At 41.1% G+C, this 21,099-nt stretch overlaps 1 protein-coding gene across 1 annotated transcript; it reads left to right on the top strand.

Moving 5' to 3' along the window:
* The first annotated feature begins 2,734 nt into the window (after positions 1-2,734).
* LOC105039204 (homeobox-leucine zipper protein HOX16) lies at positions 2,735-5,593 on the top strand. Its single transcript, XM_010915280.4, has 4 exons — positions 2,735-3,293; positions 3,405-3,541; positions 4,234-4,473; positions 4,967-5,593. Exons 1-4 carry the CDS (start codon positions 3,206-3,208, stop codon positions 5,351-5,353), a joined length of 852 nt encoding a protein of 283 aa, XP_010913582.1. The 5' UTR covers positions 2,735-3,205; the 3' UTR covers positions 5,354-5,593.
* Positions 5,594-21,099: the final 15,506 nt, after the last annotated feature.

Here is a 21,099-nt window from a genome sequence, read left to right as displayed (position 1 = left end):
TGCGTGGCATGCAGCTATTTACCTAATCTTTGACTTTGGAAGCGGTTGCCTGCGAATTCCACCACGTAATCTATTTTACCCGCGCCTCTTAGCTACCGTGGGGTTATATCTCGAGTCCACGTACGCTCTTGTTCCAACTTCCAATTTAGCGGTGACTTGATTTCAGGCACTATTTCCTTTCATCTCTACGATAGCCATCGGATCGTAATCGGATGGCCACAGATGTGGAGATTGAGGCAACGGCCCCACCATCAGCTCCTCCAAACAAAAAACAAGGACGTCAGCTGTCCTGCCCCCACATGGACAGCTGTCGATCCAAGGACACTTGATGTGGGTCGCTGTTCCGTTTCCCGTGGGTCCAACTTGTCCCCCAACGTGGCAGCACCTCATTGACCCAAATACCCCTCCCTCTGTAAGAAACTAAGAATCCATGGCTGCCCACCTGTCCCTGATTGGCTGCACCGATCGCGACATCAATAGCGCCATATGGTGCGGTGAGACCCTCGTTACATAAGTTTTGATCCAAGCATCTGAACACGTGTAACGAAATGGTTACAGAGAAATTATACTGTGCAGTACCCTGCGGTGGACAAGACATCAGATCGGTGGATCAACGATCCAACAATCAACAGTTAAACCGACAGATCAATGCATAAAGTGTCCTATTTTTTCATATGGAGGAGGAGGAGAAGGCGGAGAGGGAGAGGGAGCCGAGTGGAGGTGAAGGCGGAGAGGGGATGTTTCGGACGAATGGAGGAGGTGGAGGTGGAGGGAAGATGTCCCAAATGACGGAGGAGAAGGAGGAGGCGAAGGGGGGAGGAGGCTGAGTGGAGGAGGAGGCAGAGGGAGGTTCCGGACGATAGAAAAAGAGGTGGAGAGGGGAGTGGATCAAGCGAAGAAGGAGAAAGCGGAGGGAGGAGATCGCGGATGGAGGAGGAGGAGGTGGAGGGGCCGATCTTGAGTCTATTCATCGAAGATTTAAAAAAAAAAAAAGGGTTAGCGTCGCTGTTACTTATCGTCGGCTCTGATTATCCTCGTCGACTCGTCTTCAATTCCGACCACTGTCGTTTGCTCGGACTTCGTCTTTCGCTGCTAACTTGGTTATCAAGGAAGAGGAAGGCATCGATGGGGTTTGAAATCGAGAAGTCAGGATCGAAAAGTCGAAGCCCAAGAGGCGAAGATCGAAAAATGAAGTGATAAACAGTAACTTAAACGGATTTTGCCTCAATCGAATTTTGTCGGATCAAATGATTTGCGGTTCAATCGACCGATTCATTCAAATTTTATTGAGTTTTAAACACAGTCAGTTCAATTAGATAATCGGTTTGGTTTCATGATCGGATTATCAGATTTTGGGTCCGACCGACGGGATCGGGCCAGTTTTAATAATTTTGCGGACAGGAAAGCATGCGATCTGCGCGGCTCCAATCTAATTTTTGTACGAAGCCCTGTGTTTTTTTTTTAAGTGCAAAAATTGGTGTTCCAAAAAGGGAAGAGGGTGGTAACGAGGAGCACCATTTTTTTTTTTCTTCTCTCGTTAGGAGGGCGGATAATCTCAAATCTAATGGAGATGTGGATGTGATAGGAAAACCCAGAGATAAATTACGACGGGCCTGGATGATTTACACTGGAAGAGCATCCTCTGGAAAGAAATAAAAGAAAAGAAGATTGAGTGCATTCTTCCAACTTTAGCCTCGCATGATACCAACTCCAAGGAGGTCCTCGTATTGTGATAGGCGAACTGGCTTTGCCGTCTGCAGGCACGTCCCCAGTGCGCTGCTTCATACCTTGTTTTTACTTAGCAAGCATTCGATGGACCTGGACATAAACTTTGAGACACATGTATCGATAATATCAGAGGGGGACCGGCCCCGTGCTACGATCAGCCAATTTATGTTGGTCGCGTGCTGAAGGACTATCAAAAATGTTCGGAATTAGCAAGAAAAATATAAAGCAGTAGTTAAGTCTTACTCATAATTTTTTTAAAATATAAAAAATTAAAATCATCAAAAATAAATTTATAGATTGAAATTGAATTGCTCAAAAGTTCAGATAATACCAATCAATGAGAATCTATTGGTATTGAGCACGTGCCATTGTTTGAAAAAATCTATTTCCTCTTAATCTCTTGCCTTCTCCAGCGAGGGGAGGTTTCGTTCCCTTTTCCTTTCTAATTCGGAATGCAAGTTGTGGATGAAAGGTCCATATTGGACATCCAATGGACGTCTCTTGAATGTTTTCGCGATTCCATCATTTTGATTGACCTTTGTGAATTAATCTTGATAATATACTTAGATTTTGTATTATTTTTATAGAATTAGATTTTTTTTTATTATAATTACCTTTTTCAATTTTTATCATCACGATCATAAAGGTAAAATCCAAAAATGATCCCGCAAGGTGAAATCCGTGTCTCCCCCACGCTAATGTTAACTCAAATATAAGGGCAGTCAGGGCACAGGATTACAATCTTTTCTTCGTCGTCTTTTTTTGCTCTCTATTCTCTTCGTTATCTTTTCAATTCTATCTTCACATTTGAAATCCCGATTTTGGATAATCCGGATTCCTTATCTCACGACAGTTACCCGACAGCCCGGTGAGGCCTACCGTCCCACTCGATATGTTTCAACTCCGCCCGCCCTCGAGAATTAGCTCCGGAGATCAACCGCCTCGCCCGAGGGCACTTTCGTCACTCCTCCAAAATCTTCCTTTATAAAACCCCGTCCTCTCCACACCAATGAACTTTAGCCGCGAAGCCCTCCACGATAAAAGATAAAAATTGGGAGAGAATCTCCTAAGCTCCGGCCGCCGGAATCTCCAATTCCAGCCACCATATCCGCTCCTGATCCCTAGCGCTCTCGGCACTATTTCCCGTCGTCTTCTCTTCGTCGCCGGCTGCTGAGGCAACCACCGGCACGCCTCCTCGCCGGAGGTGATCAGGGCTCGTTGGGTTGGCTTCCCCCCACCCCGCCTCTCCTGGTGCTTGATGGGATTTTCTTTGTTCCCGATGAAGACGTCGACGCGACTCCTGTGGAGTACCAGCTTCTTTCGCCACAAGATCGTCGTCTTCTTCTAAAGAAGCTCGATCGATCCAAGAGAAGAGTATACATAGCTCGATATATATTACAGGAATATAAATCAATTTGTACGTAGTAGAGGAGGAGAGGGAGATCTCGCCGCGATCGTTCAGATCTGAGAATTAGGCATGGATTCCGGCCGTCTGATCTTTGATTCCTCTTCTTCTCATCATGGTCAGATGCTTTTTCTGGGCGGCGGCAATCCGATCTTTCGAGGTAGCAGTTTCTCTTCCGATCTAAATTACCTCCAAATCTACTTGATCTAGTCGTGATTTATTGCTTGATTAAATGTTATTGATGGGGTTTATGACCTGGGGAGTGATGAAGGGGCGAGATCGGTGCTTGGGATGGAGGAGGGGGCGAACAAGCGGCGGCCCTTCTTCACCTCCCCCGACGAGCTCCTGGAAGAAGAGTATTACGACGAGCAGCTGCCGGAGAAGAAGCGCCGCCTCACCCCCGAGCAGGTAATCATTCCATGCCCACCGTCCATCATACTCTATTGGATTCTCGATCTCATATCGCTGCAGAAAGAAAACAAAACTAAAAAAACTATTCTGATCATCGGTAACGAACTCCTTTTAGATCTACTATTACTACTTTCAGTCATGGCAATTATTTTTGGACGGGGGCCGTACTTGAATTTCTTGCTGGCCCTTGATCTGCCATCCGAGTTTCTGCTCTTGAAACCTCAGCCGTCTGATCTCGTACAGTGTCACTCCCGTGAAGAACGTTCTGACTGCCGCATAAATTAATATAAATGCGGTGCCCGCATAGAAATTATTAAAAGCTAATCCGAACCATCCTCCCTCGGTGCCATCTACTCTTCTTCGTGGAATTTGCTAGTATGCCGTGGATCACTTCTTGCTGGCATCACTAGCGCATGAACCCGGGCAAGCGTGGGTGGTGACGCTGCTAGAAAATTACTTTTATTATAATTTATTTTTGAGCTAGTGGTGTTGACTTTAGAAATAATTATTATTTATAAGGTAATGAAAATAAGTGCAATCGTATTTACGTTTCATTAATTAGTTATTGTCTTCTTTTTTTTTTTTTTTTTTTTTTTTTTTTTGTGAATAATGGTTGGTTAATTATGATGATAAAAATAACAATGTTTTGGATGGTGGTGTTGGTGGGGGCATAACGATAAAAACAACAGGTGCACCTGCTGGAGAGAAGCTTCGAGGCGGAGAACAAGCTGGAGCCGGAGCGGAAGAGCGAGCTGGCGCGGAAGCTTGGGCTGCAGCCCAGGCAGGTGGCGGTGTGGTTCCAGAACCGCCGCGCCCGCTGGAAGACCAAGCAGCTCGAGCGCGACTTCGACCGTCTCAAGTCCTCCTACGATTCCCTCCTCGCCGACCACGACTCTCTCCTCAAAGACAACGACCGTCTCCGTTCCCAGGTATCAACATCTCTTCTTATCGACTCTCTCTCTCTCTCTAGGCGGTAATCGTACCGTTCTCACTTATAATCACCTTCTCCACCACCACCCTCCGTCCTCATCGTTTCTTTCAATAGAATAACATGCGCTATGTCTTAATTTATTAATATTAATAAATTTAGACCAACAACTAGCGACCGTCACGGCACCGCACGAGGTCCACCACTCCCCAGGGGTATTCCGTTATTCCTTGATGAAATGCCGTCATGGTGGATGGTCAAAATGACCGACACGCCCTTCATTACCATGCGTGGAAGGTGATGGGGAGGGGAATTGGGACCAGAGATGCCTCTTTTTTTCTTTCTTTTTGGAAAAAATTAAAGGCATCTGTTCTTACTGCACTATAAGAAAGTGACCGTTAAAAGAGAGCAGCGGACCCGTACCCTACGGGGATTCCCTCGGAGATCCCATCACCCCCGGTGCGAAAGACCTAACTGACCAATGAGCCTTGCAGGTGCTCTCGCTGACCGAGAAGCTCCAGGCGAAGGAGCTGGAGGCCGCGGGGGCAGCCGGGGGCCTGAAGCCGGACGATCAGGCGGCGTCCAGCGCGGATCACACGGGCGTGAACGTCCATCAGCTGAAGGCGGAGGACCGGCTGAGCACGGGGAGCGGCGGGAGCGCAGTGGTGGACGGGGATGGGCCGCCGCACCTGGTGGACAGCAGCGGGGAGTCCTACTTTCCCGAGAGTTACCACTGCGTGGGTCCCCTCGACGGCGGCATGCAGTCAGAGGAGGATGACGGCAGTGACGAGGGCTGCAACTACTATTCCGAGGGCATGTTCGCGGAGCACCACCACCCCGACGAGGAGGTTGCCCAGCTCAGCTGGTGGGTTTGGGAATGAACGGGAACAACAATTGGAGATGGCCCCGTCTTCGTCTCGCTACTATCATCACCGCCACCAGCACCACCATCACCATCACCATCTAGTATTATTAAGCGTCGTCTATATGAGTTAGTGGTACTGCTGGATGTGAAAGTTATTGTCCGAGTATGATGGCGTGTTATGTATATCATTAGTGAATGGCTAGAATAATGACTAAATAAAGGTGCTTAAGGAACGACCTGTGGATTTTGATTTTAATTTGTTTTTGGAATGATGTGATTGTTGATGGAGTTATGATTTGTCTCCTGAGATGTTGGATATTGCTTCTTTTTCTCTCGCAGGTATATGATTGATAACATAACAACAGAGAAGAAAAATCAGATGGCTAATCTTCTTTGTTTCCTGCTGAGGTAAATTGGCTGTGTAATTCTGTTTCTTGAGATTTCTACTCCATTAAATCGTTTCCCTAGATGTTCTGCTAAACTGCCATGCAGTGCATAGTTGTTACTTTGTTGAAGGGATGATGAAGCTTGTTGATTGGATTATTATTTGATCTTGCACCAATTTGACCTGTCTTCTCTAATATCATAATTAGTGAATAATGTCACTGCCATGCAGATCATTGTAATTTTGATTTTTTTCATCCATTCTTGATGGACTGATTCTATGTTCTTCTTCTTCTTCTTCTTCTTCCTTTTGATGAAAGTGGGTGGTGTCATCTGTTCGGATGTCCATCCAGCATCTATTAGGGAAGGAGGTTACATATGTCAAAATCGAGATGGTACCGAGGTACAGTTAACCTCGGTTGGTCTCCCATGTTCTTTCATTTGTTAAGAAAAGCCTTCTAGAATTTTCTTGCTACCAATTAATTATTTCCCATGTATTCTTCGTACAATTTACTATTAACTATTTTCTCTTGTCTCTTCAGAAAAACCTAAAAAGTTGTGCTTCCAGCTAAACTGGCGACTATCGAATGCAAACTAATTGGTGACCTGTCGAAGAAATTAACTAGCATAGAGCCCAAAACCCATGTGTTTTGTAATTTACATATATTGTGAATTCTTCTATTCGTTCATGGTGAGAGATAAAGAGCTTCTTTTCATGTCTCAAGGCAATCAGCTTAAGAAATAATATTAATTAATTAACATATAGATCTTCAACGAAAACGTATTGGATGTATATATATATATATATATATATATATATATATATATATATATATATATATATATATATATATATATATATATATATATAACTTGTCTCTCCTGCTTTCAATCTCGACGATTGTAAGTACATTATTACTATAAAAGGAAGTAATAAGAGTTATATGTATTAAATGTGCAGCTTTTCTGCCGCTTTACTTCTCTTAATGAAAGAGATTAGACAATAAATTTTCAACAAAATTGTTTTTATGTTATACAAAAGAACTTCTCATTTCCAGATCACTGGATCCCAAAGATTTAGTCTAGATTTTATCTAAATTTATATATATTTATCTTAAATCATACATGCGACAAGTTCGACATTGCCCTAGATGAATTCAAACTTAATTTTACCATACATATAATAAATAATAATGGGTGGCAAGGTCAAGGTTTAGGCCCCTTGTGCTGTGTGACAGGCCAATTCACGAGACTTCAGCCGATAGGTCGGAAGTGGATGACTTCTGATAGTGGGATAAGCACAATTTTGGCCTAACGTAGTTCCAACGGGCTTTCCTTCCTTTTAAGTGATGGTGACATTGGACGCTGGGTTATGTGGATTCACTTCTTGTTTTTTTGTTTCTTTTGATAAACTGTGATTTTACTGTTGGTGATCAACTCGCGTTGGTGGGGTTCCTTTAGCAAACAATATTTTCTGTGGCTTTTCATGAGCTTAACTTTATACTGTTGGATAAGATCAAACACCTCAATTTTTTAGCTTCTGGAGATGATTGTTTCGCTAGGGGAGAAGAATGATTGGAGATGAAGACAGAAGAACTGGGCAGGGCCATGGCCCATTGGGCATCGAGGAGGCACAGGGGTGATTGCGAGGGCTATTCTTTTAATCATGAAGGGGAACCAGTCTACATGTAGGTGGGGGCTGGCGGAGGACGACATGGCCATCTACTGAAAGAGACATGACAACCAGGATGAAGTATCAGAAAATATTAAAACCCTGAAGAAATAGTTGATGGTTCCCACATATTTTGTATTTTTTTCAAAAAAAAAAAAAAGGAAAAACTGACCATCCTCTCCTAGATGCTTTTGAAGAAAAATTATAAATTGAGTTTTGTTTGATACCTATTTTATTTTATTATTTTTTTAACCTACCTTTCTCTCAGTTATTCCCTTCCACACATTTCCACGGGGGTAGATTACGAAAAGCAGGGAAGTGATCGGTTTGGCCGGTTGTAGGCTTGCGGCAGTTGTCTGGTTAATCTTAAAAAATAAAGAATTCTATCGTATGCTACTGTGTTTACTCCACTAGAATATTCTGCGGTACGCTTAAATATAATCATGCCATTCTGGATAACCAGCTAATCTGTTTAATTGGTAAACTGAAGTCACCATTGTTGCTCATTTGAACGGTTTTATAAATTTAGGGAAATAATCATGAAAATAAGTGCTGGCACCTGACTATGATGGTATATACTTGTAGACCGTTCTACGAGCAAAAATTAACTGTCTTTTTTAAAATCATATATTTTGAACAATGCTAACTTAGTATTTCTTAATATTATATGACTTCTATGATCCTCACTCGTGTCCGTCCGTCCATATTGGCTTATTGTAAAAGCTCAGGTTCTTGGACCTGTAAACCCTTAACGGTCCATACAAAAAAAAAAAAAACAAAACAAAATAAAACAAAACAAAAATAAAAGAAGAAAGCCGATGAGAGGAGGAAGACTCCTCATCGGAGTCTTCTTCCTCTCCTCCAAGAGTCCGAGTAAGGGTAGGAAATCTCCCTTATAAAACCCTCCTTCCCTCCCTTAGGTATCTACAAAAGGTATTTTGAAGAGATTTTAAGAAATTTGAGGGATTTTTTTCAAGAGGATCTGTGAGTTCTTAGATGGAAAAAAAGAAGGTCGTTGGAGTTCTTCTCGATCGTCGGAGTAAGGTAAGCTCCTTTCCTACTCTTCTTCCTTCCTAGGCATCCTTCTTTTGCTGGCAACTGACGGCAAGCCGTCGAATTGGAGAAGAACAGGGCCATCCCTGTTTTTCTTATTTTTCTCCCCCGTGTGCCACCGGCAACAGCCATCGTTGGGGCTGTCACCAGGCCTGTGGATGCGTCGTCGTCAGCTGCTGTCGGAGGGTGGTCGGAGTTGGCCCTTCTTGGCCGCATGAGGGTGAGAGGAGATGGAGGGGGATGATGCCCCTGTTTTGGACGAGGAAAAGGAAAAAGAAAGAAGAAAAAGAAAAGAAGAAGGAAAAGAAAAAGAAAAAGAAAAAGAAAAAGAAAGAAAAAAAAGAAAAAGAGAAAACGAGAAAGAGAAAAATAAAAATAAAAAAATAAAAAAAGAGAGAGAATTTTCTCTCTCCTCTCTCTCCTTTCTCTTCCTCTTTCCTCTCTCCTCTCTCTACCTTCTCTCTACATTTTCTCTCTCTAGATTATCTCTCTAGACCTTTCTCTCTCCTTATGGATTTTATCTCTCTAGTATCTTTCTCTCTCTGATTTCATTACGAATCTTAGGATAAAATTGATATGAAAATATGATGACCTGAGATATTGAATTCATATGAAAATATGAAAATTTCATCACGAATCAAATTCCGATCCGATCTTTATTCGAAATTGATAATATCAATCATGGTTAATCCATATTGAATCATCCTGATATGACCTCTGATGATCTCGACCATGATTGCCTCATATGAAGGATACGAAGATTCTCTCTCTACTTTCTCTCTCTATTTTCTCTCTCTAAAATTTTTTCTCTCTTCATGAATTTTCTTTCTCTAGAAGTCTTATGGATCAGTGGAGGATCCAGATACTTAGACAAATTCTAATTTTGGTTAATTCTAAGAGAGGTCCTAGATTTGTGTTATTAGGATTGATTATCGGATAATTTTCTTCATATATGATTTTTATATTTGATCAGGATTATGAAGAGATGATTGTCTGCATATGATATCGAGTAGAATATTTTGTTAAAGAAATTCATAAATCAAAGAAGAACATTGATTTTTGTGCTTGGATCAGTCACCGGTAAAGATAAGAATCTCTGTACATGATCACCATTATATATATGCTATTTTATTGTTGGTCTTGCATTTTGGTTTTGCATCATCGGATTTGAGATCGATGAATTTATTATATCTGAGATATTGTTATTTGATTTTGAGTATGAGTATGTTATGTCAATATATATGTATCAGAGATTGATGGCATGATTATATGGATATGACATATCTGAATTGATCATAATGCAAGTCGGAATTGATTTGATGAAATCAACACATAATGATTAAATGAAAAGAAAGAGATATATGGTATGGACTAGTCTTGTTATGTGGAACAGCCGGTCAGGAGCTTATGCCTGGGACAGCCCGCCAGGAGCTTATGCCTGGGACAGCCCCCACTAGCTTACAGGTGGATCAGCCGGCCAGGAGCTCATGCCTGGGACAGTCCGCCAGGAGCTTATGTCTGGGACAGCCTCTCACGGGCTTTCGTACGTGGGACAGCCGGTCAGGAGCTCATCTTGGGACAGCCTTGAAAGGCTTTTTATGTGAAAATTGATTTGGATGATGACTGAGGTATAGACTTGGATAGTCCAGAGCCAAAAAGAAAAGGTTAAAAATCATGTGATTATGAAAAGAGAAATGAAAGATAAGACATGAAACAATTGTTGAACAAAAATGTTTCACCTGTTAACATGTGATAATGCATCTATTTTAACAAGACAGTAAATTTATGGATGTTTGCAGTATTCTGAATATTGAATATGAGATTTTGTGTTTTATTGCTTATTCTTATTTTCAGATTATATTACTATATCAGTGTGATATGGGAATTCTTACTAGGCTATAAAGCTCACATCCTTTCATCTTTCTTTTTCTTCTCAGAGCTACAGGATGCTTATGATTGGCTATGGCCTGGATTTACGGGTGAGCAAAAGGATAAATAGAGTGTCATAGTATCTGATCAGAGAATAGAAGAAATTTAAATTGTAATTATGTAAGGTTTTACGAATTATTATTGAAATTAATCGTTATGGATGTTAAGGTTGTAATGATTTATTTTGGCCTTGCATATTCTTTAGGGCTTGCTCTAAGGAGTGTGCAGCCATCACGTATCCGACCCGGATATTGGGTTCGGGGCATGACAGAATGGTATCAGAGCTTAGGTTATGATCATTGGAGATTACGATATAAATGATTAGGATGTGATAGAGTAATATTAGAGCTCATGTTATGATCACTAAGGATTATAATATAAGTGATTTAAATATTACAGAGTAATAACAGAGCTCAGGTTATGATCATTAAGGATTATAATATAAGTGATTTAAATATTATAGAGTAATAACAGAGTTTAGATTATGATCATTGAGGATTATGATATAAGTGATTAAGATTTGATAAAATGATATTAGAGCTTAGATTTAAGATCATTAGAGATTATGAAGTGATATCAAAACTTTATATATGATCAATAGGATGTGATAGAGTGATATCAGAGAATATGACTAAAGTGGTATTAAAACTTTAAAGTCACTAGGGACTGTGACATTTCTAGGATTACAATCAATAGAGTATGATAGATAATATCAGAGTTTAAGATTATGATCATTAAAGGTATGATAGAATGATATTAGAGTTTAGGTTGTGATCACTAGAAAATATGATTTAAGTGGTATTTGAGTTTAAGGTTATAATTATTCAGAATTATAATTTTAGTGATATCTGAACTTAGGTTATGATCATGAGGAACATGATAGATATAAAAGAGAAGATTCAATATTTAAATTTCAAATCAATAGATATTAAGATGAAATTTATGCATAAGTGGCATATGATATCTATAATAGAATTGACGAGTTATATCTTGAATTTCAATTAGTAGGGTGGCCTGAATATAAGAAGAGTTGACTCTGAAAGGAAGTGGGAGGTATTGATATGTTATGTTGAGTATACTCGATGATTTTGGAATACTAAACTTATATGGAAGGAAATCATGATAACTTTTTTGATTTTGATGTTAATTATCTGAGCATTACAAATTTTAAATTTATCAGAAGGAAGTTAAGATATGGTCTAAGAAAAAATTTCATCATATGAGAGAGAAATATTTTTGAGCATTGAACCTATAAGAGGATCATATATGAAACTCAATCTTAGATGAAAAAAAATATACTTAAATTTTATTATGAGAATATGAGATACACATCTTGGTGGAATCTTTGATTACTCAAAATATCATATTCAGAATATGATTTTTTGATCTTTCAAGTTGCATTAAATTTCAAGTCAAAAGCTTATTTTTCTAAGTGGATTAAAAGTATTTTGATATTGTTGTTAAATTAAAGAAAAAAATTATTTTATCAGAGTATGATATACAGGTTATGATGAAATCTTTAATAATTCGTATTACTATCTTTGGATTAGATTTTTTTTTATTTTTCTTGTGATTGTTGAAGATGGTGAAGTGTATTAATTATTCAAGTCAAAGTTTAGATTTTTTTTTTAAATTGAACTAAGACATCTTGCTAGTATTAAATTTTGAATGACTTATACAAAGGACAAGATTTTGTATGGATTTATTGATTAATATTAAGGGTTGTGATGAAGGGAGCTCTATAAGAAATAATCAAGTTGATTCTACTTAAGGATATTGACTTGAGTTCTTTTAGTTTGTCAAGTTAGAATTAATTCTTTTAAAAGAGAAGATTGATTTAGAAATTATCTAAATGATTGTAAGGTAAATCTAAGGTTAACTCCAATTGATTCTAGACATGTTGGATTCTTGAAGAGTGATGAAACTTATGCAATGATTTCAAACATAGGAAGTGGATCAAAATTTAATTGTTATATGCTATACCCAAAGGTAGTAAAGATAAAGAAACTTAAAATTTTGCCCTAAGTCTTATATGAAATTTGAAGATTGGATCTATCCTGGATTGATCTAACATATAAGGATATTTTTATCTTTGATAGACTTATATAATTTGATAAATTAAGATCAAAGTGCGCAGCAAAAGTGTGGTGGATTAAATTGATTAGAAATATTAATCTTTTAAATCAAAAGATATTATGATGAAATACATTAGTTGCAAATAAGGAAGGATTTTATTGATAATAAAAGGTTGCTATAAATTTTGATCTAATCTGATCATAGCCAGATAAATTTTGTCAGTAGGTTGCTTTATTGTAAATAATATCAAGAAATTCTAGATATCTCAAGTTTATTAATAGCTTGATAGTTCTGATATTAGTTCAAATTTAGAATGTCCTGACATGGATCTCATATTTTTTTTAAATTTAATATTATTACTTGAACTGATATAGAAGATTGAGATTTTCTTAAGATGAGAGTCTATATATAAAATTTGTTGGAAGGTCAAGAGAAGAAAGAAATTGATGATTGTGAAGAGTGCTCGATGTTTGGCCTTTATTTATTTTTCTATCATAGGCAGTCTGAGATAATTATAAATTTCGAGTGGAATATATTAGACAAATAACGGTGGTATATTAATACAAGTCTAAAATGTTACGGTTCTTCAAAAAAAAAAATTTGAGAAATCAATAAGAAGGGATGAGTTTGAGATTTCAAATAATTTTTGTTATAACAAGATCACGAGAAATAAATAATATATAAGACATTATCGTAAGCTTGAGAATGACATGAAGAATGGATACTTGAAATATGTATCTCGAACGATATAACTTAATTTCGAGGACAAAATTTTTTTAAGGGGGGAGATTGTAACAGCTCAGGTTCTTGGGCCTGTAAATCCTTGACGGCCCATACAAAAAAAAAATAAAATAAAACAAAAATAGAAGAAGAAAGCTGATGGGAGGAGGAAGACTCCTCATCGGAGTCTTCTTCCTCTCCTCTAAGAGTCCAAGTAAGGGTAGGAAATCTCCCTTATAAAACCCTCCTTCCCTCCCTTAGGTATCTACAAAAGGTATTTTGAAGAGATTTTAAAAAATTTGAGAGATTTTTTTCAAGAGGATCCGTGAGTTTTTAGATGGAAAAAAAGGAGGTCGTCGGAGTTCTTCTCGACCGTCGGAGCAAGGTAAGCTCCTTTCCTACTCTTCTTCTTTCCTAAGCATCATTCTTTTGCTAGCAACTGACGGCAAGCCGTCGAATTGGAGAAGAACAAGGCCATCCCTATTTTTCTTATTTTTCTCCTCCGTGTGCCACCGGCAATAGCCACCGTTGGGGCTGTGGATACATCCCGTCTGTTAGGATTTGACGCCTCGAGATTCAGCCCACATTGAGCCCACAGCGAGGTTCGCGGCGAAAAACGAAGTTCAACGAGACCAAGATCACCTGAATCGGAGCTCGGATGGAGAAGATACGAACTTTCGAAGATGGCACAAAAACCGAGGCGGCGGAGGATTGCCGGCGACCGGCGGCGGACGGCAGCGGCGCGGCCGCAGGCGGCGGCGCGCGGGACGCGCGACCCAGGCCCGCGCGCGGGGGGCCTGCGGCCCAGGCGGGCGCGCGGCCCAGGCGCACGCGGGCGCGCGGCCCAGGCGCGCGCAGGCCCGCGCGCAGGCGCGGCCCAGGCCCGCGCGCGCGGGCCGGCCCAGGCCAGCGGGCCTGCTGGCCCTTGCCCCGGTCCACCGTGGACCGGGTGGTCCACGGCGCGGTCTGCGGACCGCGTGGGCGTTTCCCACGTGTTTCTCGCGGTCCACGGCCCTATTTCGTGGACCGGAGCGCGATCGGAGGGCCCAGGTGATTCCCGGTCTTGATCCGACGGTCAGGAGGGTTTCTTGGCTTTGTTAAGGAGTCCTAATCCCTTTCTAATCATGCTTTAACCTTTGTTTAAGCCTTTAAAAGGCCTGTGACGAAACAGAGGGTTGCGTGGTTTTCGGTTTTCTCGTCGCCGTACGAACCGAGAGGAGAGAGAGAGGCGTGAGGCACTGTGAGAGAAGGAGCAGGAGGCTCCTGGACAGCGGTCGCCAGGCTCTTCAGGGGTTCAGGGGGGTCTCCAAGAGAGAGAGAGCTTTTGTGAGGGAAACTTTATGTGAGAGAGAATTGGGTGTACAAGGGTTGAGGGTGAGGTCTCCTCTTGTAAAATTTTCTTTTCATAGTGAAGTTTGCATGCCCCGTGGAGGCGAGCCCTTTTGTGGCTGATCCACGTATTTTTTGATTGTTTTTCCTTTTGTTTTGTTTCTTCTTTCTTCCTGCTGCATCGCGTGGTACTGAAAGGATCTTGGGAGGTGGTGTTTTGGCCAGACATCCACCCAACAAGTGGTATCAGAGCAAGGCGGTACAAGGACGCAGATTGCAGTGGTGGTGAGCAAGACTGAAGATGGAGAAAACAGGAACAATCAGGATGGAGATCAACAAGTTTGATGGTAAGAGCAATTTCTCCTTGTGGCAGGCAAGGGTGAAGGACGTGCTCATCCAACAGGGGTTGATCGAAGCTCTCTTGTGCGATGAGAAACCGACCACCATGGAGGTGCGGGATTGGAAATGGCTACAGATGCAGGTGGTGAGTACCATCCGCATATACCTGGCAGATGAGGTGGTGATCCATGTGCTGAGCGAGACTTCCCCGACGGTGCTGTGGTCGAAGCTCGAGGAGTTGTACATGGCGAAGTCTCTCACCAACACACTTTTCCTCTGGAGGCAGTTTTACCAACTGCGGATGACTGAGGGACAGAGCGTGCAGGAGCATTTGAGCCACTTCCAGAAGATCCTCACCGACCTTCTCAGCGTTGGCGAGAACGTTGAGGAGAAGACCAGGGCGCTGGTTTTGCTGGCGTCGCTTCCTTCTTTGTATGAGTCCTTGGTGACTGCTCTTCTAGTGGGGAAGAGCACTATCAAGATGGACGAGGTTACCGCGGCGATACTCCAGAACGATGTTCTCAGGAGGGAGAATCCAGCTTCGAGCTCAGGTGTCGATAGCTCAGCTTTGGTGGCTTCTGGAGGTGCAGGAGGCGGTAGACGGAGCGACAGGAGATCGCATCGAGGGCGGTCTAAGTCCAGGAGGGACTTGAGCAAAATCAGGTGTTACCGGTGTGAGGAGTTGGGGCATCTAGCCAGAGATTGCCCTCAACTTAAAAATCGGACGGTGGCTGCTGTAGCGACGGCCAGCAGCGATTCAGATGGAGATGTCCTGGAGATATCTGACGAGGTATCTACTTCTTCCCAGCAGTGGATATTAGATTCTGCATGCCCCTATCATGTGTGTTGCAGAGAGGAGCAGTTTGACTCCCTGGAGAACAGTGAGAGCACTGTATATCTGCCGGATGGATCGAGCTGTGCGATCAGAGGCATTGGGACGGTCAGCTGGAGGACACATGATGGTGCAGTGAGGAGATTGGGGGAGGTCCGATACATACCCGATTTCAGGCGGAATCTTATCTCACTTAGCAGACTGGATTCGAGAGGCTACAGGACGGTAGCTGGTGGAGGAATCCTGAGGGTGCTACGCGGCGATAGGATTGTGCTGGAGGGGAAGAAGGGGAGCAGAGGACATTATTACCTGACAGGGAGCCCAGTGCGAGGTGGAGCATCGGGAGCCAGGTGGAGCCCAGAGCGAGGTGGAGCTCCAGGAGGCGGATCGGGCACGAGACAGGAGACTCGGGAGGATGAGAGGCGACGTCGCAAGGTAAGATTCCTATTGCCGCAGGATGATGCCCTGAGCAGGTCTCCGGTCAGGAGGAGCACAGCATACGACGGAGATGGGATCGAGCAGCCTGGCTCGACTCCCATGTTTGCCCATCCATGATCAGCAGGCGATTGCCCTAGGGCATGGGGGCGAGGAGATCCAGAAGCTCTCGGAGTTTGGAGGAGGCCGAATATCGAGTCGAGGTGGAGATTGTTAGGATTTGATGCCTCGAGATTCAGCCCACATTGAGTCCACAGCGAGGTTCGCGGTGAAAAACGGAGTCCAATGAGACCAAGATCACCTGAATCGGAGCTCGGATGGAGAAGATACGAGCTTTCGAAGATGGCACGAAAACCGAGGTGGCGGAGGATTGCCGGCGACCGACGGCGGACGGCAGCGGTGCGCGGGACGCGCGACCCAGGCCCGCGCGCGGGGGGGCCTGCGGCCCAGGCGGGCGTGCGGCCCAGGCGCGCGCAGGCCCGCGCGCAGGCGCGGCCCAGGCCAGCGGGCCTGCTGGCCCTTGCCCCGGTCCACCGTGGACCGGGTGGTCCACGGCGCGGTCTGCGGACCGCATGGGCGTTTCCCACGCGTTTCTCGCCGTCCACGGCCCTATTTCGTGGACCGGAGCACGATCGGAGGGCCCAGGTGATTCCCGGTCTTGATCCGACGGTCAGGAGGGTTTCTTGGCTTTGTTAAGGAGTCCTAATCCCTTTCTAATCATGCTTTAACCTTTGTTTAAGCCTTTAAAAGGCCTGTGACGAAACAGAGGGTTGCGTGGTTTTCGGTTTTCTCGCCGCCGTACGAACCGAGAGGAGAGAGAGAGGCGTGAGGCGCTGTGAGAGAAGGAGCAGGAGGCTCCTGGACAGCGGTCGCCAGGCTCTTCAGGGGTTCAGGGGGGTCTCCAAGAGAGAGAGAGCTTTTGTGAGAGAAACTTTATGTGAGAGAGAATTGGGTGTACAAGGGTTGAGGGTGAGGTCTCCTCTTGTAAAATTTTCTTTTCATAGTGAAGTTTGCATGCCCCGTGGAGGCGAGCCCTTTTGTGGCTGATCCACGTATTTTTTGATTGTTTTTCTTTTTGTTTTGTTTCTTCTTTCTTCCTGCTGCATCGCGTGGTACTGAAAGGATCTTGGGAGGTGGTGTTTTGGCCAGACATCCACCCAACACCGTCGGCTGCTGTTGGAGGGTGGCTGGAGTCGGCCCTCCTTGGCCGCATGAGGGTGAGAGGAGATGGAGGGGGATGATGCCCCTGTTTTGGATGAGGAAAAAGAAAAAGAAAGAAGAAAAAGAAAAGAAGAAGGAAAAGAAAAAGAAAAAGAAAAAGAAAAGAAAAAAAAGAAAAATAAAAATAAAAAAATAAAAATAAAAAAATAGAAAAAAAAGGAAAGAGAGAATTTTCTCTCTCCTCTCTCTCCTTTCTCTTCCTCTTTCCTCTCTCCTCTCCTACCTTCTCTCTATATTTTCTCTCTTTAGATTCTCTCTCTAGACCTTTCTCTCTCCTTATGGATTTTATCTCTCTAGTGTCTTTCTCTCTCTGATTTCATCACGAATCCTAGGATAAAATTGATATGAAAATATGATGACCTGAGATTGCTCCGAAATTCATGCAGTAGATTAGATTCTGATCCGATCTTTATTCGAAATTGATAACATCAATCATGGTTAATCCATATTGAATCATCCTGATATGACCTCTGATGATCTCGACCATGATTGCCTCATATGAAGGATACGAAGATTCTCTCTCCACTTTCTCGCTACTTTCTCTCTCTAAAATTTTTTCTCTCTTCATGAATTTTTTCTCTCTAGAAGTCTTATGGATCAGTGGAGGATCCAGATACTTAGACAAATTTTAATTTTGGTTAATTCTAAGAGATGTCCTAGATTTGTGTTATTAGGATTGATTATCGGATAATTTTCTCCATAAATAATTTTTATATTTGATCAGGGTTATGAAGAGATGATTGTCTGCATATGATATCGAGTGGAATATTTTGTTAAAGAAATTCATAAATCAAAGAAGAACATTGATTTCTGTGCTTGGATCGGTCACCGGTAAAGGTAAGAATCCCTGTACATGATCATCATTATATATATGCTATTTTACTGTTGGTCTTACATTATTGGTTTTGCATCGTCGGATTTGAGATCAATGAATTTATTATATCTGAGATATTGTTATTTGATTTTGAGCATGAGTATGTTATGTCAATATATATGTATCAGAGATTGATGGCATGATTATATGGATATGACATATCTGAATTGATCATAATGCAAGTTGGAATTGATTTGATGAAATCAACACATAATGATTAAATAAAAGGAAAGAGATATATGGTATGGACTAGCCTTGTCATGTGGAACAGCCGACCAGGAGCTTATGTCTGGGACAGCTCGTCAGGAGCTTATGTCTGAGACAGCCCCCACTGGCTTACAGGTGGATCAGCCGGCCAGGAGCTCATGTCTGAGACAGCCCGCCAGGAGCTTATGCCTGGGACAGCCTCTCACGGGCTTTCGTACGTGGGACAGCCGGCCAGGAGCTCATCCTGGGACAGCCTTGAAAGGCTTTTTATGTGGAAATTGATTCGGATGATGACTGAGGTATAGACTTGGATAGTCCAGAGCCAGAAAGAAAATGTTAAAAATCATATGATTATGAAAAGAGAAATGAAAGATAAGACATAAAACAATTGTTGAATAAAAATATTTCATCTGTTAATATGTGATAATGCATCTATTTTAACAATACAGTAAATTTATGGATGTTTGCAGTATTCTGATATTGAATATGAGATTTTGTGTTTTATTGCTTATTCTTATTTTCAGATTATATTACTATATCAGTGTGATATAAAAATTCTTACTAGGCTGTAAAGCTCACACCCCTTCATCTTTCTTTTTCTTCTCAGAGTTACAAGATGCTTATGATTGGCTATGACTTGGATTTACGGATGAGCAGAAGGATAAATAGAGTGTCATAGTATTTGATCAGAGAATAGAAGAAATTTAAATTGTAATTATGTAAGATTTTATGAATTATTATTGAAATTAATTGTTGTGGATGTTAAGGTTGTAATGATTTATTTTGGCCTTGCATATTCTTTAGAGCTTGCTCTAAGAAGTGTGTGGCCATCACGTATCCGATCCGGATATTGGGTTCGGGGCGTGACAGTTTTAGTACTAGACATGTGATATATAATCTATTATCTTAATAATACTTGTTGATATTTATGTATGCGTGTGTGCATTTATTGTACTATTGATAAAGATTTCTCTAATTTTAAATCATAACAATCTTTCTATTTGATTTGAATTATTAAATGTTGTATTACAGTGCTCCAAGCAATAGTTAATTTTATGTCTATTACATCAACCTGCAACATCATGGTCATTAAAGTACCTGACTAGGATGGTATATACTTGTACGTTAGACCCTTGCATAAGCACAAGTTAACCTTATTTTTTGAAATCATATATCTTGAACAATGCTAGCTTAGTATTTCTCAATATCATATGACTTTTATAATCTTTGTTGATGTCTATCCATATTGACTTATGTTGCAGTCAAAAACTCATAGTTCGGCACATAAGGTATTATACATTTTGACCTATGGCCCATAGTCCGAAGGCTCTATGGATCATTTTTGGGCCTTACAATTTTATTCCTTAAAAGATACTTCACGTGGGAAGGATGATTCCTTCGTATATAAGTTAGATTCTTCCTTGACTCCAACTAATATGAGACTAATGATGTCCTTTCTTCTACACCACAACATAACTCCTCCAGTCAAGAGAGAATATGTGTACTCTCACATAATGGTATTTAGGCGAAAGAAGCCCCATAGTCCATTGAAAATGATACCCTCCTAGCGTCAATGTTAGCGTCAAGGGCTCATAGCTCGGCATGTGAAGTATTGTCCGTTTTGACCTACGGCTCATAGTCTAAGAGCTATATGGATTATTTTTGGGCCTGATGGTTTTGTCTCTTAAAAGATGCTTTACGTGAAAAGGATGATCCCTTCCTATATAAGTTAGATTTCTTTTTGACTTCAATTAATGTGAGACTAACGATGCTCTTTCTTCTATAACACAACAACTTGTATTAGTACTAGATATGTGATATATAATCTATTATCTTAATAGTACTTGTTGATATTTATGTGTGTATATATATGTTGTAGTATTGATAAAGATTTTTCTAATTTTAAATCATAACAATCTTTCTATCAGATTTGAATTATTAAATATTATACAGCAATGCTCAAAACAATAATTAATTTTATGTTTATTACTGCCACATCCAACTATCATGGTCATTAACGTTGCTGAATATGATGGTATATATTTGTACGTTAGGCCCTTTTATAAGCAAATGTTAATCTTGTCTTTTTGAAATCATATATCTTGGACAATGCTAGCTTAGTATTTCTCAATATATATATATATATATAATATTTTTCTCCTCTTAATGACTTCTACAATCCTTGCTCATGTTCACCCATGTTGACTTATATTAACACTGGGCATGCGATATATAGTCTATCATCTTAATAGTACTAGTTGATATTTATGTGTGTATATATATATTATGACGATATTAGATTTGCATTATTAAATATTATAGCACAATGCTCAAAGCAATAGTTAATTTTATGCATCCAACTATCATGGTCATTAAAATTCCTTTACATTGGTTCATCTCGGTACTGGTTGCCGTTTAGATATATATCTGATTTTTTTTTTTTTTTTTTATATTATAGTATAGGACCATAGTGGAATCATGAAATAGAACATATAATTATAGAATTGATGCAGAAATGTATAGCAAATTGATAAGTTGCTATTTAAGAAGCAAGAAAAGGTTGGACTAACGAGAAGTGAGGAGAATTCGGAACAAAAGGACTTCTCATCTAAAGGTCTAGAGCGAGGAAAGAAGTACAAATAATTGGACATAAATAAATCAATCAAAACATTATGGTCCAATGCCATCCGA

Source organism: Elaeis guineensis, chromosome 1 (genome assembly GCF_000442705.2).
Source record: "Elaeis guineensis isolate ETL-2024a chromosome 1, EG11, whole genome shotgun sequence".
Lineage (NCBI taxonomy): Eukaryota > Viridiplantae > Streptophyta > Magnoliopsida > Arecales > Arecaceae > Elaeis > Elaeis guineensis.
This window is presented reverse-complemented; position numbering and strand designations above follow the sequence as displayed.